This window comes from Podarcis pityusensis (genome assembly GCF_964106645.2).
Source record: "Podarcis pityusensis genome assembly, chromosome: 12".
In the NCBI taxonomy this organism is placed as follows: Eukaryota; Metazoa; Chordata; class Lepidosauria; order Squamata; family Lacertidae; genus Podarcis; species Podarcis pityusensis.
Genome location: NC_138037.1, coordinates 28,357,013 through 28,372,834, shown reverse-complemented (window position 1 = coordinate 28,372,834; position 15,822 = coordinate 28,357,013). Strand labels below are relative to the sequence as shown.

The window sequence follows — 15,822 nt, the reverse complement described above, 5'->3', positions numbered from 1 at the left end:
CCTTCACGTGGTTCCTCCCTTTCTTCTTGTATCTTCTTTTATATTGTTAAAACAATAACAAAAAACAAAACAAAACAAGACAGTTGGGCTAGAGAGGAATCGCAAGTTATTTGGTCCCCTTCCCCAGTACAACTCTTGCCCCTTTGTATCGCCACAGCACTGCACAGTAGTAGAGGAAGCCGCAAGACCAAAATAGTTAAGGCCACAACTCTCTCTCAAGTAAAAGCAGCTTAGCACAGAATTTTCCACTGGTGACTGCTGCATTAGCTGCAGGAGTTTAAAAAAACGACGGAACAAAAGTTTAAAAGGACAATAGACTGACTCATTTCCCATCAAAGGCAAAGGAGGGTGGGGGTACTTTCCCTCCTGGTTCTAGCAAACTGCAGTTAGAGACTCATTGTGTATATCGGTGCAAAATTTACCATTACATTGATTAAAGAAATGCACACTCACAACATGTATGTATTTTTGCAGTCAAGGTGAAAATCAAGCAATACTAGCTTCTCCACATTCAAATGCTTGATGGTCAAGTGTTTTGTTTTTATCTTACCCCAAAAGTGTTAGTCATTCCTGAAGTGTTGTACTTCATATATGCCTTTTGTGGATTTTATGTGATAATCGCTACCAACACATTAAATCTGTGGCTCTCACTTCTGGCTGTGACAGATGCACACAATTTAACACAGGAATGATAATTTCTCATCTGCTGATCAAGTTATTTTTCAATAATATGCAAATTGGTACTGTTGAATAAAACAGCAATTGTTTGAGAGGGTTTGTTTGTCTAGCTTAATTTCTTTCCAGCGACTCCCTTCATCAACTGTGTCACCTGACTCTTTAGATTACAGTTTGTCAATTGTTCCTCAATTACTTAGTGGATAAATGATTACTGCAGCTGGATAAATGATTTTTGCAGCTGTAACTGATATTACCAGATACGGTTTTCCATAGTTAGGAATTGTGGTTTTCCTAACTGAAGTAATGGTTATACCAATAAAACGTGTGTCAGGAAAAGATGGACTAAGTTATAGCAGACCTGGTTATAAATTCATCCGTGCAGCATTCACCAGTTTAAACCTACAAAGAATGCCACATGGGTTGCCAGGCTACTTTGGATCTTATTTCTTTGTTAGCTTTTCTGATTTACAAAAGCTGAGAAACAGACCATGAATACTAGGAGCTGAGTAAGAGACCCTCTCGAGGACCTTTTCTTCTCTATGTTTACTTATTACATGCATATCCCACACCTTTTCTCCAAGAGGCTCAAAGCAACATACTCTGTCTCAGTAAAGGTAAAAGGTAAAGGGACCCCTGACCATTAGGTCCAGTTGTGGCTGACTCTGGGGTTGCGGCGCTCATCTCGCTTTATTGGCCGAGGGAGCCGGCGTACAGCTTCCAGGTCGTGTGGCCACTCTGTCTCATAGCCCTCATTTTAATACATAGGAACATGGGCTAAGACTACTGGACTAGGCCAATGGCCCATCTAGTCCAGCATCCTTTTCTCATAGTGGCTGCCCGGATGCCTATGGGAAGCCTGCAACCAGGACATGAGCACACTGCCCACCAGTGATTCCCAGCAACTGATATTCAGAGATACGATGTTTCTGATAGTGGAGGCAGAACACAGTCATCATGGCCAGCAGCCATTACAACGACCTCGTTATCTCTCAGCCCAATCTGGCATGCAGAACAGTCTCTTAACACCTAAAAAAAACCCCACAACCTGGCATATGGGTTACCTCTTACTCTATAATTTTCAGCTTTGCTTGAGAACTTGTGGTTTCCAGGCCAATTTACTTATGCAAGGCAATCTGACATTGTCACTGGCATCCCCCCGCCCCGTCTATTCCCTGGTCACAGCATCAACTAGATACTACCACCACACCTGCCCCCAACTTTTAAATATTTTAGTGGTGTATCCATAAATATTTGTGGTGGGAGCAAATGAAAAACTGTTACAGCACTTACACAGCATTTCGTAAAATGTCAAGAATATTGGGGGGAACTGATTTTTAAATTAAAATCTGAACAAGTGAACCTATTTACACATTTTGTTCTGTACAGTTCTGTACAAACCTAACATTTCATTTGCAGATTTTGCACAGCTTTAACAAAAGCCAGCTATGCCATCACAAATGGGTTGCAAAGTAACTTTCACTATATGCCACGCATTTGAGCAAGCCTTGGTAACTGAATTCATCAAGTGGGAAAAGTCTTATTTGTGACATCACACCATTTCTCTGAACCCCAGCACAACCGTGGGAGGAAAGTGCCACTTTTCCTCCCCAGCTCCAGTACAGGAAGGGAGGGAGGGACGGAGGGCAGGGGCTCACCCCTGTTGTGATGAGCTTCAGAGACTCTTGTAAAGCAGTGGGATGCCTTGCCTTCTCAGCCTCAGTACCAGGTTTTTTAAAACACACACATATGCCAGTGACAACACTCATGAGTGCCTTTGTCAACTGTTGCTAAACGGTAGCAGTCAGTCAATTTCATTAAAAAAAGTAGTTCATGATCAGAGATACCTATATAATTTCCAATCTAGCACAAAGACTGACACTACCTCAATTTCAAATTAGGTTTTTCTCTGCTTAATGCTTTCATTTTTTAAAAGTAATATTTACTGGTTTTCAATGATTCAACTAATAAAACATAAATGCCATTCTTACATCACAGATAGTTGCTATTCCTGTTTGATTATTCAGGTAGAAGGCACATATCTAAACACGTGTGATGTGTGAAACAGGATCGATTACCTGGGTTTAAAACATTGCCCGTGGAATTGTCAAGCTACTAGATAGAACCCAACGAGAGATTTCTCCCATAAGAAAATACAACACAATCACATTTATATATCAAGGTCCTCTAACGCAATGTTTACCCCGAGCTTCAACTTGCAAGGAAAGACACTGCAAAAGGAAGGAGTTGCTTCCTAAAAATCAGGAAAGTGGGTGCGGTTTTCTCAGTAACAGGGCTCTCAGAAACATGACTCTCAAAAAAAAATACTGTATTCCAGGACATAATGAATACCATTCCAGCACTTTGTTAGGAGGTGCTGGGCAACTACCCCTTGAGGAGACTAAATTTATGAAATACATAAAATTCTTAAAATTAAGAAATGAGACAGCTGGGGGTGGGGGCAGGGGAGCCTACTAAAACAACGTCCAGTTCCCTAATCAGCATGCTTGACAAATGGGTGCAAAGGGAGGGTAAGATCAACCTGGGGGAGAGAAACAAAACTGTAGCACCCAGAGAGAATGGCTTCCAAAGATACCCACTGAGTTCATAGCAGAGACAAAAGTCTGATTGGGAGGTCTTCTTAGTTCACAGTTCAGTCTCTGATCCACTTCACTAGCTCAGTTTGTGGTTATCCAAAGGATGGCGAAATGAAAGAAAGAAAGAAAGAAAGAAAGAAAGAAAGAAAGAAAGAAACTGTTTCGAGGGGAACTGACTCTTCCTGCCCCATACCAACACCAACACCACTAGGCTAGACTAACTCAGTTTGCAATTATCCAAATGGTGGAATATAGAAAGCAGAAGGGACCAAGTACCTTACTGCTGCAGTGCCTCTGATTAGCTGATACTGCTTTAGAGTTAGTTAATCTGGGATATTTCAGCAAGAAAGCTGGCCCATTTGGCTTCACACTGCTGCCTGGGGTCAGCTGCTATGTAACTCTGACTATGTTCATAATGTTAGTTATTCCCAGGAAAGGCACAAGCCCCTGATTACAATCAACTGGGCCTTAAACTTGCCCAATGAATGTGAATCAGATGTTGGAATCTTTGTGGCCTGATACAACCATCTCAACAGCCCTCTTATAGAAGGCATTTCTGAAACCGATTGTAAGCCTCCATAATGAAATGCCAGTAACAATTTGTACCTAAGCTAGGCTTAGGAAATATGGTGTTGCAAGTCTCAGTTATCCTACGCTGCAGGATGGAAGTGCCATGGGGGGGAAATGTGATTTAAGACACGTTAACAGACAAAACGGTGATGATTAATGTTGAAAAATACCTCCTCAGCCCTTGTATACAGTGCCTATCATCTCAATGGGTACCTGAGATATGATGTTATAAAGAGCTCCCCCTCCCCACCCCATAGCCGTTCTCTAAAACTTAGGGGATTAGATGAATTGCCTATAAAGTCCTATCACATGTTCTCACCATCAATCCTGCAGTCAAGGATTACACACAAACACACTTGTTGGAAGGGGCTGCCATTATACAATGTTTGCAGAAGCACTATATGGAAATAAGCAACTGGAATCCCAAAGACCAAATCTGAGGCTGCCCATCCCAGAGGCATGAAGAGTGTACAGAAGGAGAATCACTGCTAAGTGACAAAAGATATCTAGCTACCCACTTCCCACCACAGGAGGCAAAACCCTACTGTGGGGAAAACAAGAAGTTATCACAGACACAGGCTGATTAGCACCATTTCAAACCTACTCTAGCCACATAAAACTCTTCTGAGTGAAAGTTTGCCTAAATATTGTGACAATAAATATGTCTGATACACAGGTTAGCCACAACTATACAAGGGGCAAACAACAGTTATTAGACCTTGGAATGATTCTTAACGATTTGAATCAATCCTTATTTTCCAGTCAGGACCAAATATGAATCCTAAGGCCACGAAACAAATTCAATACCGGAAGCAACTAGAAAAAAATTCGCCAGAGACAGTGTCAAGAGTTAAAACAAAAGAACAAAAACAACCACTCAAAAACAATGTAAAGAATAACAGACCAGTGAAACTTACCTTAATTGGAGCACTACTAAACTTAATTTTTCGACTTGCTGGGATTTCATCTTCTTCTGGCAATCCAACAATTTCAGAACATTCCATGTCAGCTTCGTAATAACAGTTGTCATCGCTGTCTTCTTGATCATCCTGTTCTGTTCCCGTCTCCCCCCAGTCAGAATTATATCTTGATCGTACCCTGTAGACATTGTAATCAGAGTGCATATACACATGAGAACTCTGAAAGTTATTCAAGTCTTCCTGTTCTTCCTTTCCATTTGTATCTTCACAGTGGGAGCCAACAGAACGAGAAGCTTCACTGACTGTGATGTCATCACTAGCTATTAAGTTTCCTGATATTTCTGCAGTCTCAGCTCCAGCAGAGATCTTTTTTTGCTGCAAAGGTAGTACTACAGGCTCTATTTTTGCCTTATTGCTCGTACGGTTCTCACCAAAACTTTGTTTATCAAGTCCATCTACTGACTCTTGTTTAGTCGCTTCACAGGCATCAACAGAATCGTAGCACACATCCTTGTTTTGTATTCCACCTGTTTTTGACACAGGCAAAGTGCTTTTGGGAGTTTCATTGTCTGATGGAGATCTACTGCTGTTCTGCTCAGAGTTTTCAACAGGTGGTGAGCTGGCATTTTGTTTAGCTGATGGAGGCCAAGCATTGGCGTCTTTTATGGGGCTGAAATCGTCGAGGTTTGCAACACTGGAAGACAGATTTGGGTCCACAGAAGACAGGTTTAGTGGATAGTGACCAGTTACAGAATACTCTTCATTGTTTCCCGTCTTTTCTAGAACATTTTGTTGTGAGTCAGTATTTTCAAACACTGCACTAAGTTGGCTCACTGTTGGAGAAACAGCCTCTGTCCTTGAACTAAGACTATCCAGCGAATCTGTACTTCCCCTGTTAGACTTAGAACTGCACCAGTCATCTTGAAGATCACTGTTAGAAACGGATCTCTCTTTCTTTGGGGAGTAGCGATTTGAATGCCCTGTTTCATGAGTATTTCTTTCAAACAATCTCCGTGTTTCAGTAAACTTGGAGTAAGAAGGACCATCGTGCATAGCATCAAACCTACTAATCCTTTCTGAAACGGAAGATTCTAACTTCACAACTGATCCATCTCCCTTCTCCACAAGCTCTTTTGGCCTAATTCTTCTTTGGGGAGATAGGGGTCCACCTTTACTTCTGGTCTTTGCCATGCCTCCAGCACTCTCATTGGGCTCCATGCCCATTTGCATGAATAAATTTTTAATCCTGTTGACGTTAGATCCATATTTCCTCCCCCTGGTTTGCTGAGAAGCCTCTCCTTCTTTAGTCTTTTGTTCTCCATCTGACTTAGGCTTGTCAAAGGTGCTTTTCAATGCTTGGAACTCAGTCCTATAAGCGTTCCTGTGAGGAGAGGCACTTCGGAGATTAGATCTTTCCCCTGAACACTCTGTCTTCATCATGTTTATTTTTGGGATGTTAAACCAACATACATAGTGGCCGCTGTACCCTCCAGTTGAGATTGTGGATGAGGGGCTTAAAGGACATTAGATTCTGCCAAGGCCATACTTATAGGCAGACGACAATCCTCCAGATACGGTTACCAGCAAAAACAAAAACAAGTAGGAAACTGGATGTCTTTCACAAGAATGTTGATGAAACCTGCAACACAAAGGAGGATTTTGATTCATATCAGTGGGTTTGTAGATCTTCATACCTATTCAATATTTACATTGGTTTTAAAATATGGCTGGCTATAAAAGGGGAAGGTTATGATATGAAGCCACCAGATGCAATTCCATCTCTCAAAGGAATCACATTTTAATTTGGAAGTTATATGGATGGGAGACTTGCCTGGGAAGCCCCACTGACACATACCCTAAGCTCCTTAAATGAAGAGAAACATAAATGGAATAAATAAACTGTTTCATGCTTTAACAACATCATGATGGAATGTTATAGTATCTTCAGAACTTCATTTAAGTGAGGGCTAATCAGGACTCCATCTTTTAGAACCCATTTTAGATTTCATTACTCAGACCACTGGATCATTATATGGAGTAACAGCAGAAGACAGTAAGTGAAGTAAATTCCTATCATAAACAAATCATTATTCTGCCACCACAGGACTGAGAAAGGGGACATTACTTCTGTGTAAGACCAAGACCTAATCCCTCTCTTTCCCAACAGTCAATGTATGCAAATGCATATACACGCTATTCAACTGTACAACAGTTCTGCATTATACCAATGTATTTTGTCATTAAAGTTTCCTTCAAATGATGATGAAGAGTCAGGTACACATATCTCTACCACTGTGAAATGGTGTGATGCAGCCATGAGTGACACGTTCCTCTGAAACAGCAACACTTTGCTGCCTTCATTTTCAAAACACCACCAAATGAACAAATTAATAAACTCGCTCTGAGATTGTAGGGGTGGGGGAAGAGAGAGAAATAAGGGACAGAGAAATCACATGCACAGAAATTTAGAACTTGCAGGAAGCAAATAATTTGGTATGGTAAAGACTTGCCTGTTCCCCTTGGGGTGTATTCAGCATGACAAAGAACCATGAAAGGTGCAGTGAAAGGGAGAAGAGGAAGCCTCAATGCAGGCTAAATCTGTCCATTTCCCAGTCTGGATCTCGGTAAAATCTGTACGGCAAGTGGCATTCTATATGAATCCCGAGCGTCCTGCCCTCCCGCAAGGAGGAATACGGGGGCTGGCAGAGTCCCTTGGCGTCGTTTAATAGAGGAGGAGGAGGAGGAGGAAATGGGTTTTGCTTCCAGCCTGAGCAAGCAGCCCTAAAGAAATACAGAAGAGCAGCACATGACTAATAATAGAGCAAAATCTCTCATTAGCGCTCTTCTGTTTCCGCCTCCTCCGCCGCTACAACTTCACCGCAGCTGCAAGCCTCCCGAAGCGACCGACCCGGGCAATGCACACATGTGGACCTGGCTCGGCTCGCTCCGGCCCCGACCGGCCTCCGCCTCCCGCCCCCCGCATCCTCCCGCCTGCCCGAGTCAACGCGCTGCCGGGGCTGCGAGACAGATTACAAGACTCGCGCCCATATTGCGTCTGTTCTCCAGCCTTGACAACTAAGCGGTTATTTGCTCCTAAGCAACGTTGTGATGTGGCCGCTAATGCCCCCCAATCCCTTCCTTGGAAGAGAACCACATCCCTGCCTCCAAATCGCCTGCCCCTCTCTCTCTCTGGTCCCCAAGCATGCAATTAATTGAGGGGGGGGGCGTGGAAGGGACACTTGCAAATAATAGCGAAGGTGAGAGTCTAATCAATCTCAAGGCGCAGAACCTTCCCCCAACCTCCACGCTTCGCTGTTTCGGCGTCGCTCGTGCAAGAAATCCACCCGGGGAGGGGTGGTATATTGCCAGCTAGTAAGTGTGGCGATAAATCCCCTTCTTTCCTTCGTTTCCTTTCTCTCTCCAGCCCAGCGCGACGTCCTTCACGCTCCCTATAGGAAAGTGGCGCAAAAGGCACAACTCTGTCCCCGCCGGGGAAGAAAAAGGAAAAAAAAAAAAAACACCCCGCTGCTAAGCTGCCTAGCAGGAAACGCGGGAGCCGGGAAGCACCTTGCAACAGGAGCGGCGGCTGTGTAAGAATGCAGGGAGCAAGACGGCGCTCACGAGCCCTGCAAGCGAACCAGCCAGCCTGCCCACTTTCGGTGCTCGCGAAACAAAAGCTGCTCCCGGCCGCAGGAGTCAAGCCACAGCGAGCCCCACACAGGCAGGTTTTGTTTTGCAAGCGGGGGGGGGGCTCACCGCGGCACCTTACCCGGGAGAGTCGGAGTTGCAAAAGCCCCGCCGCCTCTCGATCCCCCTCCGCTTCTCTTCCTGCTGCTCCGGCTACTACTGCCGTCGTGCTGTCCACCGGCCCGCCACCTCCCGGCACTGCTGCTGCTGCCGCCGCCGCCGCCCGCAGCTTGCCCGGCAGCAGCAAGCTCCTCCGACTCGGCTCTTGCACGCCATTGCAGGCGGCGGTGGCGCCTGAGACGCTGCGCGGGGTGGGCGGGGGGAGGAAGGTTCCCGCGCTCGGCTCCACCACCAGCCGGGCTTCCCGCCGCCCGCTCGGCCTCCAGGGGACGCCCAGGCAGGCAGGCAGGCGGGTCCCGGGCGGCCCTAGGGCCTCTCCGGGCCAAGAGCGCCTGACAGGTGCCTCACCTCCTCGGCGCGCTGCAATGGTTTGCCCCGCTGGGAGAGGGAGGCTGGGGAGGTGGGTGGGAAGAAGGCGCCAAAGCCACGCAGCAGCAGCAGCTCGGCGGCGGCGACGCGCCCGGCCGGAGCGGGAAAGGACGACGAGAGGCGACCCGCGCCGCCGGCGCCGCTTGGCCTCTCAGGCGCTCCCCGCTGGCCCGCGTGCAGCCCGCCTCTCGCCGGGCGGTCCTATGCTGCTTGAGGCTCCCGCTTTCTTTCGCAGCGGTTCCCAAGAGGGAAGCGGGTTGAGTCCCCTGGCGAGAGACTCCTACACGCCTCTGACTCCGTCTGCGCCTCAGGGGTGAAATTCTCCACTGTCCTGGGTTGCGCGTGGGGGTTTTTTTTAAGACACCGCACGTTCACGCAACCGTCGGGGGTACTTCGGTTTTTGAACAGAAGCTGCGTTTGGAACTGGCGCTGGAGGAGTGGGAACACAGATTTGCCCCTCGAAGCTCGGGACCGAGCTCAGCTGACCTGCCAGGCCGTGTGGAAATTAACGGAGTAATGGCCACGCGCCCTCCCCATTACTGGTTGCACGTCTGAAGTCGCCACACTTGCACTTTAAGGGCGGGGAACCTACGGACTACCAGATACTGTTGGACTACAGCTCCCAGCATCCCTGACCATTGGCAGCGCTGCTCGGGCTGATGGGAATTGGAGTTCCAACAATATCTGGAGGGCTGTGGGTTACTTGCCCCAAACAACAAAAGAAACCTACGGGGTCACGTAGTAAGCATAGTGGTCAAAAACACAGTTCCCAGCTAACTGCAATTCCTCATAAGAAGCTGCCTTTTAACAGAGTTGGCTCATCTAGCTCAGTATTTATTGTCTGCACTGGCTGGCAGTGGTAAAACGCTGGTCCACCTAGTTCAATATTGTCTACACTGACTGGCAGAGGATCTCCAGGTTTCAGACATCCCCAGCCGTTTCTGGAGATGCTGTCCTACCTTGCTCTTAGCACACAACTACTAGCATTCAGTGACACGCTGCCCCTGAAACAACATTTCAGAAACACAGAACTCTAGAATATTTGCAAATGAATCTACAAACGCACCATTTCCTTGAGAATTTTTGCAGTTTATATTTAAAGAAGTTTGATCCAGAACTAACAAAGTTCTGTTCTTCAGTAGAAATCATCAGGGATGTTTTTAATAAAATATACATGACCATAGAATATGCACTATAAAGTGTAAACAGCATCAAAGAAAACAGCCAAGGTACAAGGGGAAGCAGCATTTATACCTCACTTTTCCATCAGGCGCTACACACAAAATGGCCACGCCAAGGGAGTACAACGAAAGTGGTCAGTCAAGAGGAGGAACAAAATGGTGGATCCAAGGAAGAGCATCTACAGGACAGGGACCCAAGCTAACTTGTCACCTTTTTTGTAACTTCACGGTAAATTACAGCCAATTGAAAGGACTGGCATTTGGGGGTTGGATGGGTATCTGACAATGACCAAAGGGAAACAGTGGCTTTGGGAACTTGGATAACTAACTACCTGGGCTCATCCAAAGAGCACAGCAAAGCAGATGTCTTGTGTGAATGTCTAGCTATGCCCTTGAAATACAGCAGAAAAATCACTGGGGGCCTTGTTCTGTAACTTCAATTACAAATACACATTACAACCTACAGCATATGAATCCATCAAAAATACAAATTCTAATGTGTTATACAAAAGGAATGCTGGGGACTATTAGGAAAGGGACAGAAAATAGCAATACTTATATTACAACGTGCTTATATAAATACATAGTGCAGCAACATTTGTAAGTGCTGTGTTCATTCCTGCTTATCCCATCCCAAAAACATAGCTTTGGGAAAGGTGCAGAAAAAAAGCTACAGAAATGAATAGTCAGTTCAGGTTGGGATACTGTTCCAAACCAAGAATGGCTGAAACATTTGGAACATTTTAGTTTACAAAAGAAAAAGAAAAAAAAACAGCTCTGGGAACAGGATAGAGGGCTATATAGTAAGAGGTTTATAAAATGGTGCATAGTACTCAAAATTGGCTAGCAGATTCAGGTAAGACAAAATGTTTAAAAGAAATTTGCAAGATGCACAATCTGCTGCTAAAAGTTGAGGTGCTGAGGGCCACTAGCTTAGATGGCACTGAAGGGAGACTAGACTAATTCACAAAGGATATGCCCATCAGTAGCTATGATGGCTACATGGAACCTCCAAGAATAGATGTTAAATGCTCTAAACAGCCTTTGCCAACCGTGCCTCCCAAATGATTTGGACTGCAGCTCCAATCAGCCCCAGCCTGTATGAGGAACAACAACAGGAAAAGTCAGTAACTTGCCTTCAAGCCCTGTTCATTAGTTTCCCATGGGGCATATGGTTGGCCTCTGTGGGGAGCAAATTCTTGGACTAGATGAGTCCTTAGTCTAATCCAGCAGGGCTGCTCTTATTAAACAACCATTTTGGTTATATAATCACAGAACTGCAGATTTGGAAGGGACTACGAGGTTCATCTAGTCCAGCCCTCTGCAATGTAGGAATCTTTTGCCCGATGTGGGGCTCAAACCCACAACCCTGAGATTAAGAGTACCGACTGAGCTATCCCAGGAACTCTCACCATCCTCATCTCAAGGTGAAGTACATAATATAATAAAAACAGCTAAAGGAACCTAGTTTAAAGTGGTGCAGAAAATAGCAAGTAAAAGCAATTGAAATTTTTTTAAAGGAGACACCCACAACAGTGACCTATTCATTCAGCTGGGAAAGCTTGTCGCAGCACAATTGTCATCGATTGTTTCCATAAAGTTCAGATAGTGGGCGCCTGTTGTATTTTGACAGCAACGCTGTTCCACAGAACAGGGACAGCCACACTAAAAGCCCTGATCTGAGTTACCTGATCACAGTAACTCTGCTGTCTTGGGGACCTTTAGTAGAAATTCTCCCACACATCACAATGACCTACAGGGACAGCCTCCCGGGTCACCTGGTCCTGAGCTTGCTGAGGCCGTCTCTCCCCTTAGCGTTCTGCGTGGAGTGTGAAAAGCTACTCTGTGTGCAGTTTCAGTATCATTTTTGTGCATGGCTAAACAAAACATTCCAGTGGGTTGATTTCAATTTATTCTCCCTCCAATCTCATTGTTCATTCATTATTACTAACAGTCGACATTGCTCCAAGTGTTCCTGCTAAGTTTAATGTATTCATAGCGGAATCCGCGCAGCCTTGCTTTTCCAGAAGAGCATGGGGAGACAGCATGCAACTTCTTCTGCAGGGAGATGTTCCCTGAGAAAGGTCTTTCATCTGAATTCTTTTAATCTGACTTTATTTCTGGATCCGGGGCCCATTGCAAGGCAAATGCATTACGAATTCTATCTTGTTCATTTTTTATTTCCAGATTTATTTACAGAGGTACCTCAGATTGCAGACGCTTTAGGTTACAGACTCTGCTAACCCAGAAATAGTACCTCAGGTTAAGAACTTTGCTTCAGGATGAGAACAGAAATCACACGGCGGCGATGCAGCGGCAGCAGGAGGCCCCATTAGCTAAAGTGGTACCTCAGGTTAAGAACAGTTTCAAGTTAAGAACAGACCTCCAGAATAAATTAAGTTCTTAACCCGAGGTACCACTGTTCAAGTCCTTTTGTTTCATTTTTGATGCGATCACACACACATGGCATTAAGACTCACAGAAATTTATATGTGGAAGAGATCCACAGACACAATCTAGCCCAATACCCTACTCAGTGCAGGAGTCTTGCAACTATAGTGATCCCTGAAAGGGCACCCAGCCTCTGCTTAAAAACCTCCTGTGAACAAGAGACCATGACTTCCCAAGGCAGCTGAACTGCTCTTGCCATTAATAAGTTTCTTTTATCCTTAGCCAAAACCTGCTTCCCTGCACTTTCTGCCCGTTGGTTATAATCCTGCTCTCTGAAGTAACAGAGAGCAAGGCCAAATTTACACCATGCATGTAAATCTCTGTGATGCCACTTTAAACAGCTGTGGCTTCCCCCAAAGAATTCTGGAGCTGTAGTTTATTAAGGGGTTTGACAGTGGTTAAGAGACCCCTGTTCCCCTTAGAGAGCTACAATTCCTAGAGTTTCCTGTTAAAGCATTCTGAGAACTATAGCTCTGGAAGGGCAACAGGGTTCTCTTAACAACTCTCAGCAGCCTTAACAAACTACAGCTCCCAGAATTCTTTGGGGGAAGCCACAGCTGTTTAAAGTGGCATCACAGAGATTTACATGCACGGTGTAAATAATAATAATAATAATAATAATATGTTATTTATATCCCGCCCTCCCCAGCCAAAGCCGGGCTCAGAGCGGCAAACAACAGTAAAAATAGCACAGTTTACATAAAATCACAGTCAATTAATTGAAATACATTCTAAAATCAGTTCAGAATCAATGGCAACCATTGGGCTAGAGTTCCATGAGGGTTACAGAAGGAAGGGGTCAGACTGTGCCTCAGCCAAAGACCTGGTGGAACAGCTCTGTCTTGCAGGCCCTGCGGAAAGATGTCAAGTCCCACAGGCCCCTACTCTCTTGTGACAGAGCGTTCCACCAGATCAGGGCCACGGCCAAAAAAGCCCTGGCTCTGGTTGAGGCCAGCCTAACCTCCCTGTGGCCCGGGATCTCCAAGATGTTTTTATTTGAAGACTGTAAGGTCCTCCATGGGACATACCAGGAGAGGCGGTCCCGTAGGTACGACCCACAACTGTTTAAGTCTTAAAGAAACAGCAAATACATTAATCTAAAAATATTGGTTGAGAAATATAGCTTGTAACATAGACCTTCAAGTTTTCCCCAAGTTAAAAATATGTTGCAACGTAACAAACCAATCTCGATTGCCCCTTTTCTGAAATGATAGTTGGCATTGGGTTGAATTTCTAAACATACTTATCAGAAAGCCTCACTGAACACAGTGGGACTGTTATTTTTGAGTAAACATGAATAGGATTGCACTGTTAATGTACTATGTAACTGTTTTATTTGTTTTATGATTGTGTATTTTACTGTTGCAACCCAACCTGGGACCTTATAATAGAAAATGGATATTAAATCTAATAAAATAAATATAAATGAATATGAAACAATTTGACACATTACTGTAAATAAGGATGTGTTTAATGGGGTTTTTTTAATCTGATGGATTTATGCTCTTGTTTTCTTATAGAAAATAAAGCACAATCTGCATCAGACGTCTGAGAAGTCCTATTTAGTTCAATGGCTGTACCCAAGAAGAACACTAAATGAATTACCCATTTTGCTCCCCAGCCAATTTGGTGAGCCTGCTATATAATCCACATATTCTGAACATCGAGACTTCATTAAAAAGACTTATTAGTATTTCAGAATTGGTCCTAGATTTACTTAAGAAATAGTAACCAGCTTGACAGCTTGGAGACTGCTTCAGAGAGCTCTTTGCCCAGAAAAGAACCACCGATAATGCTAACAAAACTATATAATTAACAATTTAACAAAAAAGGGGTCACATATTTGGCTGGTTACTGAGGGCAGTAATTGAACAATGGAGTTCTCGTTACATTCATTCATAAACATTTCGTTTCATTAATAATGAAACAGCAGTGTTGGGAGTTGGTAGAGGGAATTTCCAGAGTGAATCAGAAAATATGTGAATTGTGATAGCAAGAGTGCCTGAGCTCATTAAATCTTCACATAGCTCAGGGATGGGGGAACCTATGGCCCTCCAGATACTGTCGGACTCCAACTCCCATCAGCATGGCCAATTTTGTGTGAAGATGGGATTCTTCATCACTGACATAACTGAAAACCCAAGTCAAACATACAGGAGGTCAAATCTGCCAGTTTCACATTCTCCCCGTTTCTAATTTTCCCTTCTTAAATTTAGTTCTCTACATGGCTGCAGCAATTTCTGGTCAAGAAAATTTGTCAGCATTTTAGTTCAAATTTCTCCTGATAAACACTTTTTTTTTGGTATGCTGTTTTTACTAATGTACACACTTTTTTTTTGCAAGGTATGTCCACTAATAATATGCATTCTTATGTTATTTTCACCAGTATATGCTGTTTTGGGCACACATCCCCCCAAGTACATGCATTTTTGTAAACATTGCTTTGCGGTAGAACTCCATTACAAACTTCACAGAACTGCGAATTTCAAAGGACGGCTGTGTTTCGATTCACATATTAGTTCAAGAAGTGCAAATTGGGTAGTTGGTCATTGAAATGCAAATAAAGTTGAATTTATCCCCCATTCCTAGTCACATAGCCTTCCCAACCATTTTTTCATAACAGTTCCCCATAACTTCATTGTCTTCATTTATCCCTCTTTGCTATCTTCACTGCTTCCTGCTTGTCTACACTGGGTCTCAGCGCAGCACACTGCTGCTGTTTTAATCCAACCAGACTCCCATCATGCACCTGGGAGAGAACATTTCAGCTCTTCATTGTGACCCCTGTGCAGATGGAAACTTTTACATCTCTCTAACTCATAAAGTGGGTGTCTCACATATGAATGCTCTGGGTGCTTAAACATGGGTGGCATATAATGAGTTGCTGCACACCAGGGGGTATTCTGAGGTATGCAGGGCAATATGGACTTTTGAATGTTTCCAATGTTTGACTTTTTAAATATATATATATATATATTCTGGGAGCTGCACAGAGTGGCTGGGGAAACCCAGCCAGATGGGCAGGGTATAAATAATAAAATTACTACTACTACTACTACTACTACTACTACTATTGAAAAAGGTTGCTGGGTTCATTCATTCATTCATTCATTCATTCATTCCCCCTCCCTCCACTTTCTCTCTCTCTCTCTCTCTCTCTCTCTCTCTCTCACACACACACACACACACACACTGCATCCAGAAGGAAGAAATCTGCATAAATTCAAGGAAGTAGTCAAAGTAAAACATTCA

General features: G+C 44.3%; 1 protein-coding gene and 1 long non-coding RNA gene across 15 annotated transcripts in view; one reads left to right on the top strand and one right to left on the bottom strand.

Moving 5' to 3' along the window:
* The window catches only part of PPP1R9A (protein phosphatase 1 regulatory subunit 9A), a 140,447-nt gene that overhangs the window by 112,818 nt on the left and 11,807 nt on the right, over nt 1–15,822 (bottom strand). For 9 of the 14 annotated variants that reach the window (XM_080974565.1, XM_080974577.1, XM_080974566.1 and 6 more), the window contains exon 2: nt 4,760–6,401. In XM_080974565.1, coding sequence (XP_080830691.1) covers nt 4,760–6,202 — 1,443 coding nt within the window. In that variant the 5' untranslated portion in view covers nt 6,203–6,401. Of the gene's footprint in view, nt 1–4,759; nt 6,402–7,272; nt 7,544–8,106; nt 8,211–8,531; nt 8,801–15,822 lie in introns of those variants that run through there. The other 5 variants (XM_080974572.1, XM_080974573.1, XM_080974571.1 and 2 more) reach the window with 5 other exon arrangements.
* On the top strand, nt 8,309–14,767 carry LOC308459625. The gene is made up of 3 exons (XR_013978237.1): nt 8,309–8,483; nt 10,209–10,348; nt 14,091–14,767. It is a non-coding gene; the product is annotated as an uncharacterized lncRNA (long non-coding RNA).